Source organism: Camelina sativa, chromosome 6 (genome assembly GCF_030686135.1).
Source record: "Camelina sativa cultivar CO46 ecotype springtype chromosome 6, ASM3068613v1".
NCBI lineage: Eukaryota > Viridiplantae > Streptophyta > Magnoliopsida > Brassicales > Brassicaceae > Camelina > Camelina sativa.
Genome location: NC_141885.1, coordinates 19,731,364 through 19,752,834, shown reverse-complemented (window position 1 = coordinate 19,752,834; position 21,471 = coordinate 19,731,364). Strand labels below are relative to the sequence as shown.

At 35.9% G+C, this 21,471-nt stretch overlaps 4 protein-coding genes across 4 annotated transcripts; 2 read left to right on the top strand and 2 right to left on the bottom strand.

The window, feature by feature from the left end:
• Nucleotides 1-1,537: 1,537 nt before the first annotated feature.
• LOC104791714 (glycoside hydrolase family 2 protein) lies at nt 1,538-9,471 on the top strand. Its single transcript, XM_010517668.3, has 18 exons — nt 1,538-1,628; nt 1,708-1,982; nt 2,300-2,539; nt 2,847-2,993; nt 3,214-3,292; nt 3,721-3,904; nt 4,001-4,066; nt 4,252-4,491; nt 4,954-5,160; nt 5,283-5,586; nt 5,988-6,147; nt 6,298-6,406; nt 6,685-6,820; nt 7,365-7,420; nt 7,497-7,796; nt 7,904-8,026; nt 8,380-9,051; nt 9,190-9,471. Exons 2-18 carry the CDS (start codon nt 1,853-1,855, stop codon nt 9,358-9,360), a joined length of 3,324 nt encoding a protein of 1,107 aa, XP_010515970.2. The 5' UTR covers nt 1,538-1,628; nt 1,708-1,852; the 3' UTR covers nt 9,361-9,471.
• A 153-nt stretch (nt 9,472-9,624) lies between these two features.
• On the top strand, nt 9,625-10,821 carry LOC104791712 (protein SHI RELATED SEQUENCE 6). The gene is made up of 2 exons (XM_010517666.3): nt 9,625-10,433; nt 10,518-10,821. The coding sequence occupies exons 1-2, from the start codon at nt 10,091-10,093 to the stop codon at nt 10,721-10,723; spliced, it is 549 nt and encodes a 182-aa protein (XP_010515968.1). The 5' UTR covers nt 9,625-10,090; the 3' UTR covers nt 10,724-10,821.
• Nucleotides 10,653-12,061, bottom strand: EP3 (homolog of carrot EP3-3 chitinase). The gene is made up of 2 exons (XM_010517667.3): nt 11,516-12,061; nt 10,653-11,302 (listed from the first exon to the last, which is right to left on the bottom strand). Exons 1-2 carry the CDS (start codon nt 11,928-11,930, stop codon nt 10,896-10,898), a joined length of 822 nt encoding a protein of 273 aa, XP_010515969.1. The 5' UTR covers nt 11,931-12,061; the 3' UTR covers nt 10,653-10,895.
• A 2,514-nt stretch (nt 12,062-14,575) lies between these two features.
• LOC104699123 (uncharacterized) lies at nt 14,576-18,780 on the bottom strand. Its single transcript, XM_087453384.1, is given in 3 exon segments — nt 14,576-14,692; nt 14,694-14,850; nt 18,734-18,780. Coding segments are annotated over 3 exon segments (321 nt in total).
• Nucleotides 18,781-21,471: the final 2,691 nt, after the last annotated feature.

Here is a 21,471-nt window from a genome sequence, read left to right as displayed (position 1 = left end):
ATAGTATAGGAAATTTAATAATATTACTATTGTTTTCAATTTTTTGGTTTCTATTCATTTCCATATAATGATAGTAAAAAATTAATTATGAAGAAATTAACAAAATAAATGGTAAATATTTTAATAATAATAATTTCTAGCATAATTTTAATTTATATATATTAAAATAATGTTAAACTTTGCTATATATGTATATGCCTTTTATATTTTTATATCAAATATTTTTTCTTATATTAAAGAATAATTTTGTTTTTTAAAAATTTCATATAGGAATCTATTATATATCAATATTTTAACTTTAATTATATATTTTTAGTTAGATATTTAATAAAAATTTCTGGTAAAATATTATATTAAACAATTTAGAGTTTATTATTTATTATTTATGGTATATGCTATATTCAGTTTGGTTCAATTTGCAAATTTTGGTAAAATTCTTGTCGGATTAAATATTAATCGATAATGATTGATAGTTTCCTAAATTACAGGAACACAAAATATTCACATAACTAATGTGGTTTACTTATAGAAAATTTATTAACATTTTAGTTTTAATAAAAGCTAAACCAAAATTTATAATTTTATGGGTGTCATATGAAACCAATATTACTTCTCTACCTCCGCCTCTAGGGTAGTAAAGATCTACTTACAATCTGCAGCAAAGGCAATGTCCTTTTCGATGTCTGCTTTGAGTTTGGGTTTGATAGCCACCAAGGCAGCCTGCTCATACTTGGCGAGTCTATGGAGGTCCAACTCCACCACCGACTCAATCCCTTTCTTCTCGAGCTTGATCCTTGACGCAAAGTATGAGAGCTCGGTGGCTGAAGACGCCACAAATGCGTACTCAAACACATCATCAGACGTAATTTAAAGAGTACATAGTAAAAGACATGAAAACATACAAATTAGAGAAATATTTGCATTAAAATGATTTAAAAATACTAAAATGTACGATTTGGTAAGCATATGTACTATTTTTGATCCAACAAAACATGGAGCTAAGCATATGATTTAGATGTAAGATTTGGTAGAGAAGATACATACTATAAGATCTCGTTTTTATATAAGCATATGACTTTAGCTATACCAAGATAGTAGCCACATTTAGACAAAACTTTGGTAGGAAACTTTTGAAAATTCTCAAATTCTCAAATTTATGAACAATGTTTATTTTTGATTTTCTTTGTCGTAATGATAATTTTCTGGTTTTTCTATGGTTAAGTGATAAATGGATATGATTACATTATTTATTTTCATTCAAATAAACATGGCAAACTAAATGTAATTGGGTGTTTCAAACCATTGTTAAAATTAAAAATTAGTATAGAAAATCATTATTTTAGAATAAATGTCGTTTTATATTTTTAATGCAAATTTTGATAAAGAAGTTATTTTTTTATTATCTATACTGCTTAGTGTATTAACCAATAAAATTTATAGAAAATACTTTTTTTTTATAAATATGTGTGTCAAAACTTTAAATAATAATTTACTTCAATAGTAGTAGTAATATAGCCATCTCATTTAATTGGGTTTTGATCATAGATGTAATCATGCGAACACGACGCCACGTGTTGAAAGGTTTTGATTTGTCGTTTAGTGAAGTAGTAGGATATTCCCAGTGTTTTGTCTTTTTTTTTTTTTTTTTTTTTTTTTTTTTTTTTTTTTTTTTTTTTTTTTTTTTTTTTTTTTTTTTTTTTTTCCCAGTGTTTTGTCTTTGCCTTGTTCAATCGACAAATCACACAACAGATGGATCAACCTTGTCCTTGATCCTGCCTTGGCGACCTTACCCGAGAAATCATTCATTCTCCTATGTTCCGAGAATTCACATCTACTAAGTAAGTAAGTAAGCATGGTGTCGCTGGCGACCCAAATGATTCTTCCTTCTGAGAATGGGTATAGAGTTTGGGAGGATCAGACCCTTTTCAAGTGGCGTAAGAGAGATCCTCATGTCACCTTGCGTTGCCATGAATCCGTCGAAGGTAGTCCAATTACCCAACAAAATCCTTAAAAACTCATCCTTTCTTCTGAATACTCTCAAAGTACTAAATTGAGAGATTTGCCAAATTGGAACAATTGGTTGTAAAAGAGTGATCCTTTTTCAATTGAAATTTTCTTCTGTTGTTATCAATTCCGTGCTCTATCTATATCATCTTTGCTCATGATAGCTAAAGTTCGGGTCCTTAGATTCTGTAATAGATGCAATCACACATCAATGAGTGTGGTTTTAACTTGTTATTAAGTAGTAACTCAAGTGGAGAGTGAAAAAGGGAATTCAAATTTGGTATGATTGTTATAGGTTCTTTGAGGTACTGGTATCAACGGAATAACGTGGATCTCACCGTATCAAAATCTGCTGTTTGGAATGATGATGCTGTTCAAGCTGCTCTTGATAGCGCTGCTTTTTGGGTCGACGGGTTGCCCTTTGTTAAGTCTTTATCTGGTTACTGGAAGTTTTTCTTGGCTCCTAAACCTGCAAATGTTCCAGATAAATTTTATGATACTGCATTTCCTGATTCAGATTGGAACGCTTTGCCCGGTCAGTTTCTGATCCTTTCTATACAATTATAATAGCAGCTTGTCATGTATTCTTGAATTGCTTAGAATAATATTGAAGGTGTAATAGTGGGGTATATTAGTCATGTCTAAAACTAGATTTTCAGATGGTTAAGGGTGTTATAGTTCCGTAATCTGAGAGTTGGTTCCGCCAATAATATACTGGTTACTGTTCTGTAACTTGTGTTTCAACTTGGAAGTCTCACTTGTATAACAGAACGTGAGAGGTTGTTTTTGTTGATAATGTTCTGGTGTCTAGCAAATTTTGAATGACTTCCTTCGTTCTACAGTACCTTCCAATTGGCAGTGTCATGGATTTGATCGGCCTATCTATACGAATGTGGTGTACCCTTTCCCGAATGATCCTCCTCATGTTCCTGAGGATAATCCTACTGGTTGCTACAGAACCTACTTCCAGATTCCCAAAGAATGGAAGGGTATGTTCCATATCTTTTCATGCTCTTGTTTTTACATGTGTAAATTTCATTATCCAGATAATAATGGCCTGAGATTTGGATTAAATCAATTTGTTTTCGTATATGCACGTAGCCAACTTTATATCTTTCAATCCAACCCCCCCTCGATGATTCTTATGTATGATCTTTCCTTTTTCATTGTCAGTTGATTTTCTGAATAGAAGTTGTGTCTTTTTGGCAGACAGAAGAATACTTCTTCACTTTGAAGCTGTAGATTCCGCATTCTTCGCTTGGGTAAATGGCAACCCTGTTGGGTACAGGTGTGATATATGCCCTAAGAGGACTAACCTCTAGTTTATTGATCTTGTTGTGTCATCTTCTGTAGACATGTACAAGGATATAGGGTCACAGTCTTTCTTCTGAGTTCAGCTTGAGTCTAAACGGCCTAGTCAAGGAAATGTATGAATGTACTCTATATAAGAATTGATAGAATAGATATGCTGAAAGATGAATATCTCAACTGCCAATCCATTTTTATGCTATGTAAATACTTTGCTTTGGTTACCTAATCATGAAAAATCTAACTTAGAATGTCAACTGTAGTTATAGGGTTCTAGTCGAATCATGGGATACGAAGACTAGTCTTATTTCAACTTCATTTATGTTCTAGTACCTATTTTCTTTTGGCAGTATAGTTCAGAAGTAATTACCTTTTTACCAAACTATTTTCCCTTTTCTCTTAAACCAGTCAAGACAGCAGGTTACCGGCTGAATTTGAAATATCTGAATATTGCTATCCATGGGACTCGGGGAAACAAAATGTTCTTGCTGTTCAAGTATTTAGATGGAGTGATGGTTCATACCTTGAAGACCAAGATCATTGGTGGCTGTCTGGTATTCATCGAGATGTGCTATTGTTAGCAAAGCCCAAGGTTTTTCCTCTAGTTTTGTTAACGAGACTGTATGTCAAATTCACTCATTTTCTCCACTTTATACAGCCACTGATGCATAATTAATTATCTATGCAGGTTTTCATTGCTGACTACTTTTTCAAGTCAAAATTGGCAGATGACTTTTCGTACGCAGACATTCAGGTAGTATAATCTTACAGAAGTTGTTCTCATTGACAAAATCCACTTATTCATGTGCCTCCAAATAATTTTCCGGTTTTCACTTATATCTTGGCTTGATGTGTATTTTACTTGCTTTTCCTTAGATATTAATTAAGTACTGTGTGCACTTGCTATGTTTAAAAGTTTCATTGTTTGTAATTTTACAGGTCGAAGTGAAGATAGACAATATGCAGGAGTCCTCAAAGGATCTGGTTCTTTCTAACTTCGTCATAGAGGCTGCCGTATATAGTACTAAAAATTGGTACAACTCTGAAGGATTTAGTTCTGAACTCTCTCCCAAGGTGGCCAATTTGACGCTTAATCCTTCTCCAAGCCCAATTCTTGGATTCCATGGTTATTTGCTTGAGGGAAAACTGGATTCTCCAAATCTCTGGTCAGCTGAACAAGTAAGCAGCTCGTTATCCATAGTTATTGGTACTTGTTTTAGCTACCACAAAGTTGGCTTTGCTTCTCAGACATGCAGTAGCCTACTACTACAAATAAAAAAAAATATTAGTCTCGGATAGTATATTGAGAAACCTAAATTATATGTATGAGGTTAGTATTGACTATCTGCTGCGGCTGTTAAGAATAAGATGGACTGAAATCTTGCTAACGTGATCCTTACATTATGTATTCAATGCGTCGAGTTCATTGAATTTGGGCGGGGAAATGTGTAGGATTTCCGTACGAGATCTTAATCAAGTACTTTTATATTGGTAGCATGAAACACTGAAAAAATATTTCCAAAGATGTAATGGGAAAATTGAAATGATATGTGTCTGTGAAGTATTGTGCTTGGATGTACGTTCGCTATAATTTATGCTACTAACTCACATTTTCCCCATATAATTTATATTTGTGTGCAGCCAAATGTTTACATCCTCGTTTTAACCCTAAAAGATACATCTGGGAAAGTACTTGATTCTGAATCAAGCATTGTTGGCATTCGACAAGTATCAAAGGCCTTCAAACAGCTTCTTGTTAATGGGCACCCAGTCGTAATAAAAGGTGTAAACAGGCATGAGCACCATCCACGTGTTGGAAAAACGAATATAGAGTCCTGCATGGTCAAGGTAACATAGTTTTTTTTGTCCGTGTCCAGCTTTGCTTTCTCCCTTTCATGGTTTACTAAGGATACCAATATTTAACTTGTGTACTCTATTGAGGTTTTGATTTACCCTTGTACTATTCCCAGGATATAATCATGATGAAAGAATATAATATCAATGCGGTGCGGAACAGTCATTATCCTCAGCATCCCCGCTGGTATGAATTATGTGATTTGTTCGGCATGTACATGATCGATGAAGCCAATATAGAGACACATGGTTTTGATCTCTCTGGGCATCTGAAGCACCCTGCAAAAGAGCCTAGCTGGGCAGCTGCAATGCTGGATCGAGTAGTTGGGATGGTTGAAAGAGACAAGAACCATACATGCATAATTTCTTGGTCACTGGGAAATGAGGCTGGCTATGGGCCAAATCATTCTGCCATGGCAGGTAAGCAGCCCTGATGAAATTGTACTATTGAAATGAACACTAATTATATCTTGCTTTCTAAGAGTAATCTCTTAAAATCCTATTTATCCTCTCCTTCTCTCGCTCTCTTTTAGAGTTCTGTACTTTGGTTTGGAGGAGACAAATATTAGTATAGTCACTATATTTTCTTTTCCTCAAGTTGCTTCTGATTTCAAAGGCAGTGCTACATGATTATATATTTGATAAAATGATCTATAGATTATATTTGGCCAAAATGCTGAAGTAAGAGCTTATATGTAGAACATTTTGAATAAGCTTTGATCCTTGTTGCATTCATTCCTGGAGAATTAACTTGCATATTCTTGCATTTTTCAGCTCTGCCATTTTATCTTACAGCTATTGTTGTTGAACTTGCGGAACAGGTTGGATTAGAGAAAAGGACCCATCACGGTTGGTGCACTATGAAGGTGGTGGTTCCAGAACAAGTTCTACTGATATAGTCTGCCCAATGTACATGCGGGTTTGGGACATTGTCAAAATTGCGCTTGATCAAAATGAATCACGACCGTTGATATTATGCGAGTATGTTAGATCAATTTCTTCAGAATGCCTTCACTTTTCCTGAATTCCATTGGCATCAATGCATCATACAGTAACAGTTTATTGCATCATTGTTTAGATTTCTTCTTTCTTTGTGTCTACTTCAGAGATTTTCTTCTCAATAAAACGCAGGTATCAACATGCTATGGGTAACAGCAACGGAAATATAGACGAGTACTGGGAGGCAATTGACAATACCTTTGGCCTGCAAGGAGGTTTCATATGGGACTGGGTTGACCAGGTTCATAACTTGAATTTCTAATATAAGCTGATTCTTGACACAATAGTATGTCCATAACATACTCGCATAATATCAACGTGATTACACTTGTGAATCTCTTCTGTTACTAATGATCTGAAATTTCTTATTCTTGTAACATAAAGATAAAGTAGATCTTTGGTAAGATCCTTATAATAAGCGCAGTAGATATATATGTCAGCCAAATCCATGCATAAAATTCAAAATGCACTTTTCTTGGTTAATCCGTATCTAATTATAATGCTTCTTCTGTCACGTAGGGACTATTGAAACTGGGTTCAGATGGCATCAATCGTTGGGCATATGGAGGGGACTTTGGTGACCAGCCTAATGATTTAAACTTCTGTCTCAATGGGCTTATATGGCCTGACCGAACTCCTCATCCAGCACTCCATGGTAACATCTTGATATAGTTAAGAATTACAAAAGAGAACTAAAAGCTTTTCCATCCATAGAACTTCTAACTTAGAAGAAGCAAATCAACTATAGAACCAAATCGTTACAAACATGTCCAATAACTACGCTTAAAAGTTTTTTCCTCTGTTGAAACCCAAGCTCTCTCTCTAGCTTCGATGAGTTAAGAATCACGAAAAAAACAAAAGCTCTTCTTTATTTTATAAAAACAAATCAGAGATATATCATCAAAATCGTTAGAAGGTTTCTCTTGACAAAGACGATAAGAAAGGTTAAAAGCTTTTTCTCGATTGAAAAGAGAACTTATACCCTTCAAGTCTCTCTCTACCCTGGATGAGTCGCACAAATCGAATCTCATCCTTATTTATACATTCTAGTAAAAGAAATTAGTAAAGAAATGGAATCCGAACTAATTAGAATATGGAACATAAATCTAAACCATTGTTTCCCTTTTCTAAATATTTGACCATGTTATACTTTGAGTGGCCCTGATTTTCTTCTGTTTATCATGTCTGTGTTGCTTAAGAGGTTAAGTATTGTTATCAACCAATAAAGGTTTCGTTGACGGATGGCAAGATGAAGGTACAATTTTATATACATCACCTCAGTTGGCATTGGTGTTAAGACTATCTATGTAGCTCAAACATTATCGTTGCAGGTAGCAAACACTTACTTTTTCCACACAACAGAAGAATTGGAGTTTAGTTGGACAATTCATGGGGATGGTCTTGAACTTGGATCTGGGGATCTCTCTATTCCTGTGATAAAGCCACAAAATAGTTTTGATATGGAGTGGAAGTCAGGTCCATGGTTTTCTTTCTGGAATGACTCAAACGCTGGAGAATTGTTTCTGACAATAACTGCCAAGCTTTTAAATCCTACTCGTTCGCTTGAAGCTGGTCATCTTGTGTCTTCAACGCAGATTCCTTTACCAGCAAAGAGACAAATAATACCACAGGTACGTCTCACATACTTTAGAAGTTATATATCTTTTGGAAAGGTCTCTTTTCAAATTACTATAGAAAATATGAAGTCCTGACAACTGTAAGTGACATCCTACTTTAGGCGATAAAAAAGACAGACACTATTATCACTTGTGAAACTGTTGGAGATTTCATTAAGATCAGCCAGCAAGAATCATGGGAGCTAATGATAAATGTCCGAAAAGGAGCCATTGAAGGTTGGAAGGTAAGTTCTTGTCTGTTTTATTTCTTGATTGGGACGCTCTTAAACAATTTCTTAATGCATTAAATTATAGGGAAGAAAGTCTTACATACTGAAGGCATATAAGTTCCTCAAGTAAATAATACTGTTAGGGTCTAAAGTTTGATATGGACATAGTTGTAGCAAAGAAAGAACTACCGTAGGAAAAAGGAATCTATCTAGCTAGGCAATCGAAAGAAGAAAAGTACAAAACGTAAAACTAAAACAAGAAATCTATTCAATGTTGTAAGATCTTTTTTTGGTTGGTGTCTTAGTGGAAATTTACACTTTTCAGCTTTAATGAGCATGCTTATGTAAGATTATTTCAAACATGACAGACACAAGGAGTTCTCCTTATGAACGAAGCTATTCTGCCTTGCTTTTGGCGAGCACCGACAGACAATGATAAAGGTGGAGGTGACTCTAGTTATTTTTCGAGGTGGCAAGCAGCACAGATGGATAATGTGGAGTTTCTTGTTGAAAGCTGTTCAGTAAAGAGCATCACTGATAAATCCGTAGAGATAGAGTTCATATACCTTGGTTCTCCAGCTTCTGGCTCTTCAAAGTCAGAAGCCTTATTCAAAGTCAATGTGACATATCTGATCTATGGTTCGGGAGATATCATCACCAATTGGTTTGTAGAACCAAACTCTGATCTTCCACCCCTACCACGTGTTGGTATAGAATTCCACATTGAAAAAACACTGGACCGTGTGAAATGGTATGGAAAAGGTCCATTTGAGTGTTACCCAGACCGAAAATCAGCAGCCCATGTGGCGATATATGAACACAATGTTGGAGACATGCATGTCCCTTATGTAGTTCCAGGAGAATCCGGGGGCAGAACAGATGTTAGGTGGGTGACATTCCAAAACAAGGATGGTGTAGGAATATATGCTTCAACATATGGTAGTTCTTCCCCAATGCAGATGAATGCTAGTTACTATACAACCAGTGAGCTTCATCGTGCAACACATGAAGAGGATCTTATCAAAGGACAAAACATCGAGGTAGTAATCTTTTTCTTGAATTCGAGAATAGCAATGGATTATCAACCACCTGAGGATCAGTTGGCCTCGGTTGTTTGATTTGTGTCTTCATTCGGTTAACTTATTACTTTTGTCATTTGGATGGTGAACATTGTGCAGGTGCATCTGGACCACAAACACATGGGCCTTGCAGGAGATGATAGCTGGACTCCGTGTGTACACGATAAATATCTGATTCCGCCCCAACCGTATTCGTTTTCTCTCAGGTTGTGTCCAATAACTGCAGGCACTTCAGTCTTAGACATCTACAAAGATCAACTTCCCTGCTAGAAAATCTCTTATCGCATATGAGTTGAATGCTGTAAACTAGACGTGTGACTCTGCAATATTTCCAAGTTTAATTCCTCAAGTGAAAAAACATAAAGAAACTAAAACACTCAATTCCTTAGTCTTTTTTTTGTTTGTGTGATGTATAATCCTCTGTTCTACTGTTAGTGTTACAAACTATGCATCCATACCAAACAGGTCCCCTCAACGAATCTAATCTCCAACAATGAAAATGATCAACAGTTTAAAAGATTTGTAGAGTATGAAAGCCAAAGCTTAAGCACATAGATAGACCCACAAAGTGGGATTACAATTGTGGCGAAAAAGCCGTTTTAGACGGGTGCTTTCCCAATGAAGTGGACCACTCACTTAAAAAGATAATAATTTCATTTCTGCAGACTTTTGAAACCATTTGAACATGTGACCACAAAAACCCAAAATACCAAAAAAAAACTTTCTTTTTCACTCATCTTTTTTATGCTAATGTTATTTCTCTCTCACTACTCATCTAGACTCCTCCTCCATAGCTAAGCCTAAGCTGCACCTACTACATTAGCTTCCACGCGCTTTTAATATCACTGCCACAGTGGCAAATCCACCTTCTTCACTCTCATGGCCACCACCACAACAACAACCATCATCATCTTCAACACCTTTCGCCGCCGTCTCAATCGCACCTGATCATCACTCTTCCTCCTCCGTCGCCGCCGTTGGAATCAGTACTCCAGACTACATGCTAGGCCTTCGAAACATCATTCTCTTCTCTCCACCACCGCAGATAACACGGCCGTCTCCGTCGCCGGTTAACTTCGCGTCGGTGGAAGACACCAAAACAGAGAAAGTGTGCAGAGACTGTGGAAACAGAGCAAAGAAAGAGTGTTTGTTCGAAAGGTGTAGGACTTGCTGTAAAAGCAGAGGATACAACTGCGCCACTCACGTGAAGAGCACGTGGGTTCCTTCTTCTGCAAGTACTCGCTCTTCATCTTCGTCTTCTGAGAGGAAGAAGAAGCTCAAACTCGACAAACAGAGTTCCTCTAATGTCTCGATCCTTCAGAATACTACTACTTCTCGTCAAGGTAATGAAATTGAAACTGAATATATATAAAAAAAGGAACCTTTTTTAATCTAAATTATGGGTCTTTTGTGTTTTAAATTCGCAGAGAGAAGCTTCAAAGAGGGATTACCGGGAAAAATCGAAGCTCCGGCGGTATTCAGATGGACGAGAGTAACGGCGATAAGCAACACCGAGCAAGCAGAGATTGGTTATCAAGCGACAGTAACTATAAGTGGTCATGTCTTTAAAGGCTTTCTTCATTACTATGGTGTTGATCATAACAAAGCCTTTCCATGTCTTTCTCAAAAATAATGAAACTACTTACTTTCATAGGATTCTGTACAGAGAGTTACTCTGTTTTGTATTCGACATTAAGGGACAAAATACTAATGGGCCATTACAATCTTAAAGCTTGTCTTCTTTTTGCTTTGATGATGTATACAGAGATATATGGGATGTTTTTTTTTTTGTTAGCAAGTGATAGCTAGCAAGTGAGGTTGTTTCCAGGATCAACGCCAAGTTGACGACAGTAATCGGTGTAGTAGCGAACTCTAGCTTGAACGGTGGCTGTATTTGCCCCGTCGCATTCCAAAGCACCGTTAATTGCACGGATTGTTGCACCAAAACCTTGAGATAGAACAGGTTGAACCCTATTGGTCCAGTACCACAAGGCTGTCTTGAAGGATATGACTGGATCCGTGGCTACTGTTTCTGGTGCATTGAGGCCGTCGAAACCAATTGCTGTCCCGGCTGGCCCGTAGTTGAAATTCCATGAGAGTTGGATAGGTCCGCGACCGTAATAGCCTTTGTTAGGATTGCATGGATATTGTGTTGCGTTCTCATCGCAATAATCCTTTGAGGCTCCGTCTATCTCTTCTATGTAGCAGAAATCTAAAACAAAAGCCAGAATTATTATATCGAACGTTGCAACAAGTCAAGTTTCTATGCGTCGGACGATTAAAAGTGTATAATTGATATTAAGTATCACTGTATCAGTAATCGAGTAATGTTTTCATATTTTGTCTGTTTGGTATTTTAATATAGAACATGCATTTATGCATCATAAAATGAAAGAGTTAAATGAAGCATTAATATATTACTTACGTCCTGTTTCATGCGTGACATGAGCAAAGAACGCTGCGATCTCACGCCTAGAGTCATCGGTTGATCCAACTCTACCGAAACGAGAATAGGATTCTAAGGCCTCAAGAAAGGCTCCCCTACTGTAAAATCCATTGCCGGCGCAACTAGACTCGGCTTGACTAATGATTCCATTGAAGAAATCTGGCGTAACAATCTCAGCCACAGAGACACCATTTGCAGGAGGAGGAGCAAAACAAGGCCCTTGTTGACAGCCTACGCCGCAATAGTCTGATGTGTTACCACAAAATCCAAACTGACTACAACATAGCTCTGACGAACAACCGCAGTTTTGTGCCTCTGATGTGTAATAGAAACCTTGTAGAACTAACAGAATGGTTACCAAAGAGATGGATTTAGAAATGGTGTGAGTCAACATTTTTGAGTTTGTTGAGAGAATATGGAGAAAGCAAGAACTAGTCTTAAAACGAAGAAAATTGTGTTATGCCTAAATATAGTGTGTGAGACGCCATACAAGAAAAGTCGCGTCGTAAATGTGTGGACGCGGTCGAGCCACTAATATTGCATCTTCTTAGTTAAGTACAAGAGGAAGAGGGCCTAACAATTTGGAAAAGTCGTCTCTTGGACGATTGAGATGTTTGCTGACTTTTTACTGTATAGTTGACCTTTTTATTCGTCTCTTGGACGATTGAGATGTTTGCTGACTTTTTACTGTATAGTTGACCTTTTTATTTGATGACTTTACAAGCGTTTTCAGTTCACATTTATTAAAGGAATTGGTTCTGACTTATGAGGGTTGTGAAGACTGAGGAGTGAAGAGTAACGTGGATAAATATTACTCTTTGTTTCTTTTTCATGGCTCTAACACAAACATTTTTTAATCTATATATAATAACAAACCAAATAAATGCGACCAACAGTTGTGTTTTTATACCTTTTGGATATTTTCCGAAAAATCGTGATGGTTCATTAAAACTGTTATTTATGAAAAGTTACAACTGTTCACTGTAGAGTTGTGTTTATTGGGATATTCATATCTTTTGAAATCTATATATATTTATTTGTTTGAACTGTTTTCATTTTTTTGCAACGACACAAAACAATATAAATTTTCAATCTCAACAGTTTTTACAGTTTTCTAAATTATTCTCTAGCATTTATTATTTTAAAAATAAAGAAAATCCTCCAATTTTTGATTTAACAAAAGATTTTTGGAATGATGAGTCTAATTTACAACTTTTAGTTAATTTTAAATATCAAAATTTAATAAAAATTGTTAGAGTTTTTTTCCAACAGTAAGATGGATTATATAGTGAGTTTTTGAATTTGAGCTTTTCAATATGGTAATAAAGATGTCTTCTATTTAAAAGCAGTTTATATGGATTATTAGGTACAATGAAGTGCAGACAATTGCGATTTTTCGTAGTACCTTTACGTAAAATTTTTGTTTTTATATGCTTTTTAAAAAATTCAAACGGTTGTATCTGTTCATTATATAGTTGTATCTTTTCACTATATTTTATTTATATATTTTCATCACAACTTTCATTCTAATAGGTGTATGACGTCATTGGCGTGTGTCTATTTAAATAGTCATGTCTTCTAAACTCTCTTTATATTTGTCTCTTCATCAGTAACCAACAAGTTCGTTGAAATAAAATTTTCATGTTATGTTAAAGCTAAATAATTGAATATTAATATCTAATATTCAATGTTATTCTATAATCTAACTAAAATTTTAGAAATGATTATAGCAATAGAGAAATTTAATACAACTTACTATAGAATTTATAGTTGCGTCTATTTATCGTAACTTTTCATTAAAACAATATTTTAATATTTAATATTTAAAAGTAATAATAACAATCTTAATAAATGTGAACAACAATTGCGACTTTTTTAGTATTTTTCTGTGGAAAAAAAAATATTTGTTTTTTTTTAACTCAAACAGTTTTATCTGTTCATTGTAGAGTTGTGTCTTTTTGCACTATATTTTATTCATATTTTATCATCACAATTTTTTAGTTCTAATAGGTGTGTCTATTTAAATAGTCATGTCTTTTGAACTTTCTATATTATTGTCTCTTCATCTATAATTAACAAATCATAGTTCGTTGCGACTTTCTATAATATAATATTTAATATCTAATATTAAATGTTATACTATAATCTAACTAAAATTTTAGAAATGATTATAGCAATATAGAAATTTAATAAAACTTACTATAGAATTTACAGTTGCGTCTAATTATCATAACTTATCGTTAAAAATTATTTTAATATTTAAAATTTATTTTACCATGTTTTTGAAAGTTTTGTATTTTAATTTCAATATTTCTTTGATATAGTTTCACTCTTATTAAATACATTTTTAATTATAATTATTTGATAAAAATTACATTTACTCATTACAACCATTAGTTCAATATTCTCAGTTAAGATCACTTTGTCATTATGATTTCTTAGTTGTAGCTATTTACCATAATTCTTCATAAAATATCTTATATATTTATAATACTTTAGAAAATGTTTTTTTGCAAATTTACGTCTATTTTATATAATGCTTTTTGTTTATAAGTTTTCATTTTGATGGTTGTGCTTTTAGTAACAGTTTCTGTTTAATGTTTATATTCAAACTATTATATTACATTCAAATGATTTCATAATGTATAATTTCAAATTTCAAATTTATTAACTTTTTCTAAAATACTTCCCCCGCGACATCGCGGGGGGGGGTCTGAGTCCTAATTAATGTAATTACAAAAAAATTAATTATATTAGAATTTCAAAATAGTCAATTTTTATAGGTTCATTTTGATAATAATAAACTGTTTTTTATATCATGCATGCCGCACAATTACAAGCTTAACCGAAGTCTTCCACAATCTAAACCTTGCATTTAAATAGGTCCTAGAAAATATTTAAATGTCATATAATAAACTTTAGACCCCATATATATTAGTCTAACCAAAGCTAAAGTCATTACAAAGAAGCCCCTTGCCCTAATTAGTAATGTCAAATCTTTTGCAAACTTAACATTAAACTAGTGATGACGTGGCTTGGTCAGAAATTAATGCAGCTTGGATGCTTCCCAAACACAGACGCCTTCATATCGGATCCGGGTTCGAACATCAATGTAGCCTCATGGCACTTATAACTCATAACTCCCGACGTCTTTTTTTCTGCAATCCGTAAGAAAAAAGAGTAATCCAAACTGCACTTGCTTCTTCTCTTTAACATCTTCCATAATATATTTTCCAATGGAACCGCCCATATCTTCCCCGGAGACAACGGCTGAAACTTTTAGAAGCTGAGGCAAGCCGTATTTTTTTTTTTTTTGTTTTTTTGTAGAATGTGAATTTTCATTAATGAAAATAAATTGTACTGGGTACAATGGCCTTAATATAGTAGATATTCCTCGCCCAAAAAAATAAAAACGAGGATTAATCTGAAATACAAAAGCTTTTAGAGGAATCTAAGCGAGCTCTGCATTAAGTTTTTGAAGTTTTTCCGATGTCTCTTAGCTATGATCGCGTCCCGGACCAGTCTGTCCATTTGCTTGAACAGGAGATGGGGAGGTGTGGTAGCACTGTTGTAGCAGCGGTTGTTCCTTTCTAACCAGATGGAGTAGATGAGTGCCTGCACAACTAGTCTCCGCAGTGTTTGGGTTGATGTTGAGTCTTTACTGTTGAGCCATGCTGACAGAGCTTCCCAAGTGTGGAACACGAACGGACTATAGCCCAGTCTCCGAGTTGCTTCTTGCCATAGTACTTCGCTGAAATCACAGTGCAAGAAGAGGTGATCTCTTGATTCCGGATACAAGCCACATATACACGAGGTCGTTTCTATTTGGAAACCCCAATTTGCCAAGCGAGTTGTTGTAGGAATACGGTCAAGATGGGTGAGCCACATCATGAACGCATGGCGCGGGATGGCGCCTTTGTACCATACGTGCTCTGTCCACGTTAGGGGTTGACGTCTAAACCGTATTACTTCCCAGGTTTTTCCGGTGCTAAATTCTGTAAGCTTCTCTCCCTCTATCTCCCAAATGTATATGTCTGGCTCTGTGCTGGATACTGGTAGAGGAATGGTAGTTAGATAAGTATGGAGCAGTTCCGCTTGAGGAGATCTTGCAGGTCGAGTGCACCACTCTGAACTGGTGCAAGCTTTGGCCATTGTTCCCAGCAAGGGAATGCCTGTTTGAGATGGTCCAGTTGGCCCAAAAACATTTATGAGGGGGCCGAGAGGGGTCCACCAGTCGTACCAGAAACTCGCTCGCATCCCATTTCCCACAGAACAACGAATAAACCGAGAGGCAAGAGGCCGCAGCTGGAGCAGGGATCTCCATGTCCATGAGGTATGCTTTTTTTCATCAAGGGACCAGAACACACCATCTTTAATCTTGTTATTGTGAATCTAGTCAGCCCACAGTGAATCCCTTGCAGCAAACAACCTCCATATCAGCTTTAGGCAGAGAGTTCTGTTCCATTGCTTGAGACTGCGGAAACCAAGCCCTCCTTCTGCTTTAGGCAAGCAAAGGTTTTCCAAAGAAACTTTTGCATTTGGGCGTTTTGTTATATCACCACTCCACAAGAATCTTGTGCAGAGACTCTCTATTGCCTGAATGCATCCTTGTGGCAGAATGAACGCTGATGCCCAGAAGTTGACTGTACCAAATATGACAGTTGAGATCAATTCCTTCCTTCCTGCATATGACAATGCTCTGGCCGACCACGACGAGAACTTTGATGTTAAGTTGTCAATGAGGGGTCTATAATCCGCAATGCAAAGTTTTCTATGCATCAGAGGCAAGCCCAAGTAGCGAATGGGTAATGAACCTAGATTGAAACCCAGGGAAGCAAGCCTATCAGTTTCATTCTGGTTCATCCCCGCTAAGAACAGGTCAGTCTTAGCTCTATTCATTTGAAGCCCTGAGATGCAATAGAATTCATGAAGGACAGTGGTAATATTTTCCAGGGACTCCCTCGATCCATCAAAGAACACCATAATGTCATCCGCGAACGCCAAGTGTGTTACCTGAGGATCGACTGCTGTGGGGTGGTGGCCAATAGAGTTGTTGGTGTAGGCACGGTTAAGCATATTGGTGAACACTTCCATTGCTAAAGTAAAGAGGTAGGGAGAGATTGAGTCTCCTTGCCGTAAACCCTTTGCTCCGTTGAAGTATCCACAGGTATCTCCATTAATTGAGATGAAAAATTTGGTAGTCGTGATGCACTCACTGATCAGAGCCACGAAATGAGGTGGGAAATTCATTGCCTTTAGAACGTTAATGATGAATTCCCAGTGAACCGAATCGAAAGCCTTCTGCAGGTCTACCTTCAGCATCCCTCAGGCAGATATGTTTTTTTGATTATAACCTTGAACAAGCTCTGTTGCCAGCAGAACATTCTCCACCAGAAGCCTACCCGGTATGAAAGCAGATTGAGAGTTTGATATTAGGTCCGGAAGCACCTTCTTCAATCTGTTAGCTAGAATCTTCGAGACCACTTTATAGATAGTGTTGCAACACGCTATAGGCCTGAATTGCGACATCCTGGAAGCATTTGGCATTTTCGGTATAAGAGTTAGCAAGGTGGCATTCCATTGTTTGAGGATCTTTCCGGTTGCGAAGAATTCAAGGGCTGCATCAATGACGTCCTTGCCCACTACACTCCAGTTAGCCGTGAAGAACCCGGCGCAATATACATCAGGTCCAGGCGCTTTGTTTCTTGGTAAAGAGAAAAGTGCATTTTTTATCTCCTCAGGGGTGACAGGGGAGTCCAAGTCATGAGCAGCAGAATCAGAGCATCGCTGAGAAACAAGATTCTGCAGATCCTCCACTGACGGGGCATTAGAGTGATGCTTCTTACCTAACAGGTTCCTGAAGAAGTCCACTGCTATCTGTTGAATACCTTGACGAGAGTCAACAACCTGATCATTGGCATATAACAAGTAGAGGATCTGATTTTGAGCTAGTCGAGATTGAACAACACGGTGAAAGAACTTGGAGTTTTTATCTCCATCCCCAAGCCAGCATATTCTAGACTTCTGCCTTAGGAATGATTCCTCTGCTTTAGCCAGAAAGACCCATTTTCTATGAGCTTCCTTTTCTGTGTGGACTGCTTGCGGGGTGGGCGAGTCAAGCAGTGTCCGCTGGCAGAACAGCAGGTCTTCAAAAGCTTCTTTAACCCTCAATTCGATTGCTGAGTACCTTTCTTTGGTAAATTCTCTGATGATGGCCTTGAGCTCTTTCAGCTTTTTAGAGACTTTTAGCATTTTGGAGCAGTCAAACGAGAGAGCGTTCCACCACAGTGATAGCAGAGGCGCAAACTCAGGATCATTATTGAGAAGAGTGAGAAACTTGAATGGTTTCTGAATCTTGGGTTTCATTGTGTCAAGGAAGACACAACAAGGACTGTGGTCTGAGAAACCAGGTTCTCCAAATACTCCCAAAGACTGAGGAAACTGACGCAACCAAGCATCATTTACTAAGATACGATCGAGCTTCTTTGACACTGGGTCTGCTTCCTATTTGTTAGACCAGGTGAGGGTAACACCGTAGTACTGGAGGTCCATTAGCAACGAGTTTATAAGGCATTGACTGAATTCCCTCATACCCCTAGTAGAAGTAACCGAACTGGGATTTGAGTGCTCATGTGGGTAAAGGATTTGGTTAAAGTCTCCAGTGACTAACCAGGGCTTGTTGATGCAGGGATGCGAGGTTACTAAAGCTTGGATTTCTGACCAGAGACTCTTTCTTTCTTCACTGCTACTTGAGGATGCATACACAACTGATACCACGATATCCTGGATTACAAAAGGGAGCTTGACCGCACAGGTGATCATCTGCAAGGACTTAGCTAGGATAGTAACCGAGACTGACGGATGCCAAAGAACCCAGATTTTTCCAAGCTCTGAGTAATCGTAGTTATTTACAAAATTCCAACCTGGAGCGACTCTTTGTAAGATAGCTTGAGCCTTCTCAGGGGAAACATGGGTCTCTATAATCCCACCAAAAACAGGTTTATGGACCTTTAACCATTTCCGGAAGCTACTATGCTTTAACGGGTCATTAAACCCTCTAACATTGCGACAGGCAAGCCGTATTTGAGATCGTAGTATCTGATTATACAGAGGATCAGTTAGTTCCGAGAAAAATAATACAAGGAGTATAAAAATCGGTTTAAGTATATATGATAAATAGTAAAGATTAATAGAAAGAAAGTAAATAGCTTACTTTTGTGGAGATGATGTAACAAGAGTAACATTCTTGTAGAGAAATGAAGCTTGAAAATCTCCTTGAGGGTATATATACTCACCAGGAAGATCGTCAGGGATCCTTATGGACAAATCCCACTTTGCACTGAGACGAGTCTGTGTAATACTAAGCACCGTGAATTCCATAGAAGCTAATTCTAATTTTGGCACGGGATCTTTCATTGATGTTAAAAAAATGGGCAAAGCAATAATACATGCAGTGATACAAACGAACGAGAAGACGCAGCAGATCATCATGTACGTGTGATTAAAGAGAGAGGAGAAGATTTTTTGGAGTGTAGGAAGAAGATGAGAGTGTTTGATAAATTGCGTAAAAAAAAAAAGAGAGTGTTTGATAATGCTAGAGATCCTTGCCTCGAACCTCTTCCTCTCACTAGTTAAACTTCAGTCCTCAACTACTAGCTTCAACGCTCTCAACTACTTCTCTGTTGTTCCTTAAAAAAACTTTAATTGTTTATCTTGATTTTATTTTGCAAAGGTGAAGAATATCTCCATTTTATACTCACGTGGTTTATTTTTATCGAAGATACATTTAATCCATCTCCAAGTTATTATGATTGAGAGTATACATAAATATATATATATATATATATATAATAGTATAAATAAGAAAAATGTGTGATTCTCGACTCCTCTTACTATGTTTGGGTCTCTTTCCAGTTTCCAGTAAGGTCTAGGTCTCATAGACTCATACTAACATAATTTTAGAAGTGAGGTACACGCAAACTAAGTGAGAATTTAAGTAAAATTAAGATATAAGTATAGTTGAAGAATTAAAGATTTAAGAAATCAAATGTATATGTTTATTAAAATGGGTTATCATATGGGCAATTATCATAAATACCACTAAAATAGGTTTTTATTCCAAAAATACCATAATTTAATTTTTTTTTCCAAAAATACCACTAAAATGTAATTTTTTTCCAAAAATACCACATAATTAAATCAAAGTTCTAATACTAAAAACTAATTCATAAATTCTAAATATTAAACTCTACCCCTCAAAACTATACCCTAAAACTAAATGTGTCAACCCAAACCTAAAAAAGAAAATTCTACATCCTTAAAAATCAATTTTTGTGTTTGTGGTAATTTTGGAAAAAAAATTAAAAGATGGTATTTTTGGAAAAAATCCTTTTTAGTGGTATTTAAAAGAATTTATCTTATCATATACTATAGATAGAAAAAGAATACTTTAAAGACAAAAAAATGGGAAATGCACTTTAAGAAGTTTTTTCCAAAATTACTTAATTTTTTAGACTCTTGAGTTATATAATATCCGTTGATATCACAAAACACACTAACAACTTAATTATTGAGTTATTTCTATTACTAAAAAAAAACTTTTAAGAGCATTTCTCATAATAATCATAAAAAATGTAAACCAAGAATTCTTATTTTTCTCTCTTTAAAGTGAAGTAAGGAGAAAAAGAGATTGAGCTTAGAAACAAAGGAGAATTTTAGTTTAATTTAGGAGTATATTCCGAACGAGACATTTATTTTTGGCTATAAAGTTGTTAAATCGTGTAACTTCCATATTCTTTGCAACTAGTTTTTTCTTTTCTTATACAACTGTATAGTGGAGCAAAGACAAGCGAAGCTACCTAGAACTAAATGTAAAGGTTCAAGTATTTCTTTAGTTCATGACCTCACATCATGAAATCTCTACCAAATTATATCAAAAAAAAAAAAAAAAAAAAGTATCGAGGATATATATTGATATATCACATTCAACTCTTAAGAAATAAATAATGGATATACTTTACACAAAAATTGTTTTGAAATGAAAATAAATAATTGATGGACAGTATCACAGCACTGTATAGTGGAGACGAGGCCAATGTGAGATATAACCCACCACATGGTAATGAGTATTGAGTAGTTTGATACATTCCATAATAAGCTACAATACATAATGTATTTATGTCGGTCTTCCACTAGCCAGTCTCACGTGAAACGTTTGATATTTTTCTCAGATCTCTCTTATGCAAGACACCGCTCCACATGTTCTTCTGTATTTCCCTCTAAGAATCGTTGTCTAAATTGGATATTTATCAAAATTGTAACTATTTTGTGAGAATGAGCATCGGTTATCAATAGACCGATATTAATCAGCTAGACGTCCGGTTTGATTTTATTCACATTCGACAAATGAGTCTAAGCCACAAGGGATTAGAAATAAAAGTCTTTGAAATAGCTTTCGGATGCTTCCAAACGTTCTGCATTTTTTCCAAACGCTATCGTCCGTGGACCGTGGCACCATGCGAAAACTACAAATACGCTTGTCGACTCTCTTAATATATCACCACAAGATATTTTCTCATGTTTGATCTTTACTTTCACGAATCACGATATGAAAAACAGTACTTTTTTGCATGTCATGCATTATCAACTTGTTAAAGTTTAAATACGCTTAATAATAGAGTTTTTCATGACAAATTATGTTATTCATTTTCAATATATAATTAAAGTAATATTGTTTCGGCTACTTTTAAAAATTAAATCAGGTATTTACACATCGCCTTATCAGAAGACTGAACATAATATATAAGTTTGTAAATAGTACACAAAACAAAATTACAAATTACAACCTCTATGAGTTTTGTGGATGGAGAGCAACGCATCACGCATGTCGATCAAGCAGAGAAAGCCAATATAAGAGTGGACCCAAAAAACAGATA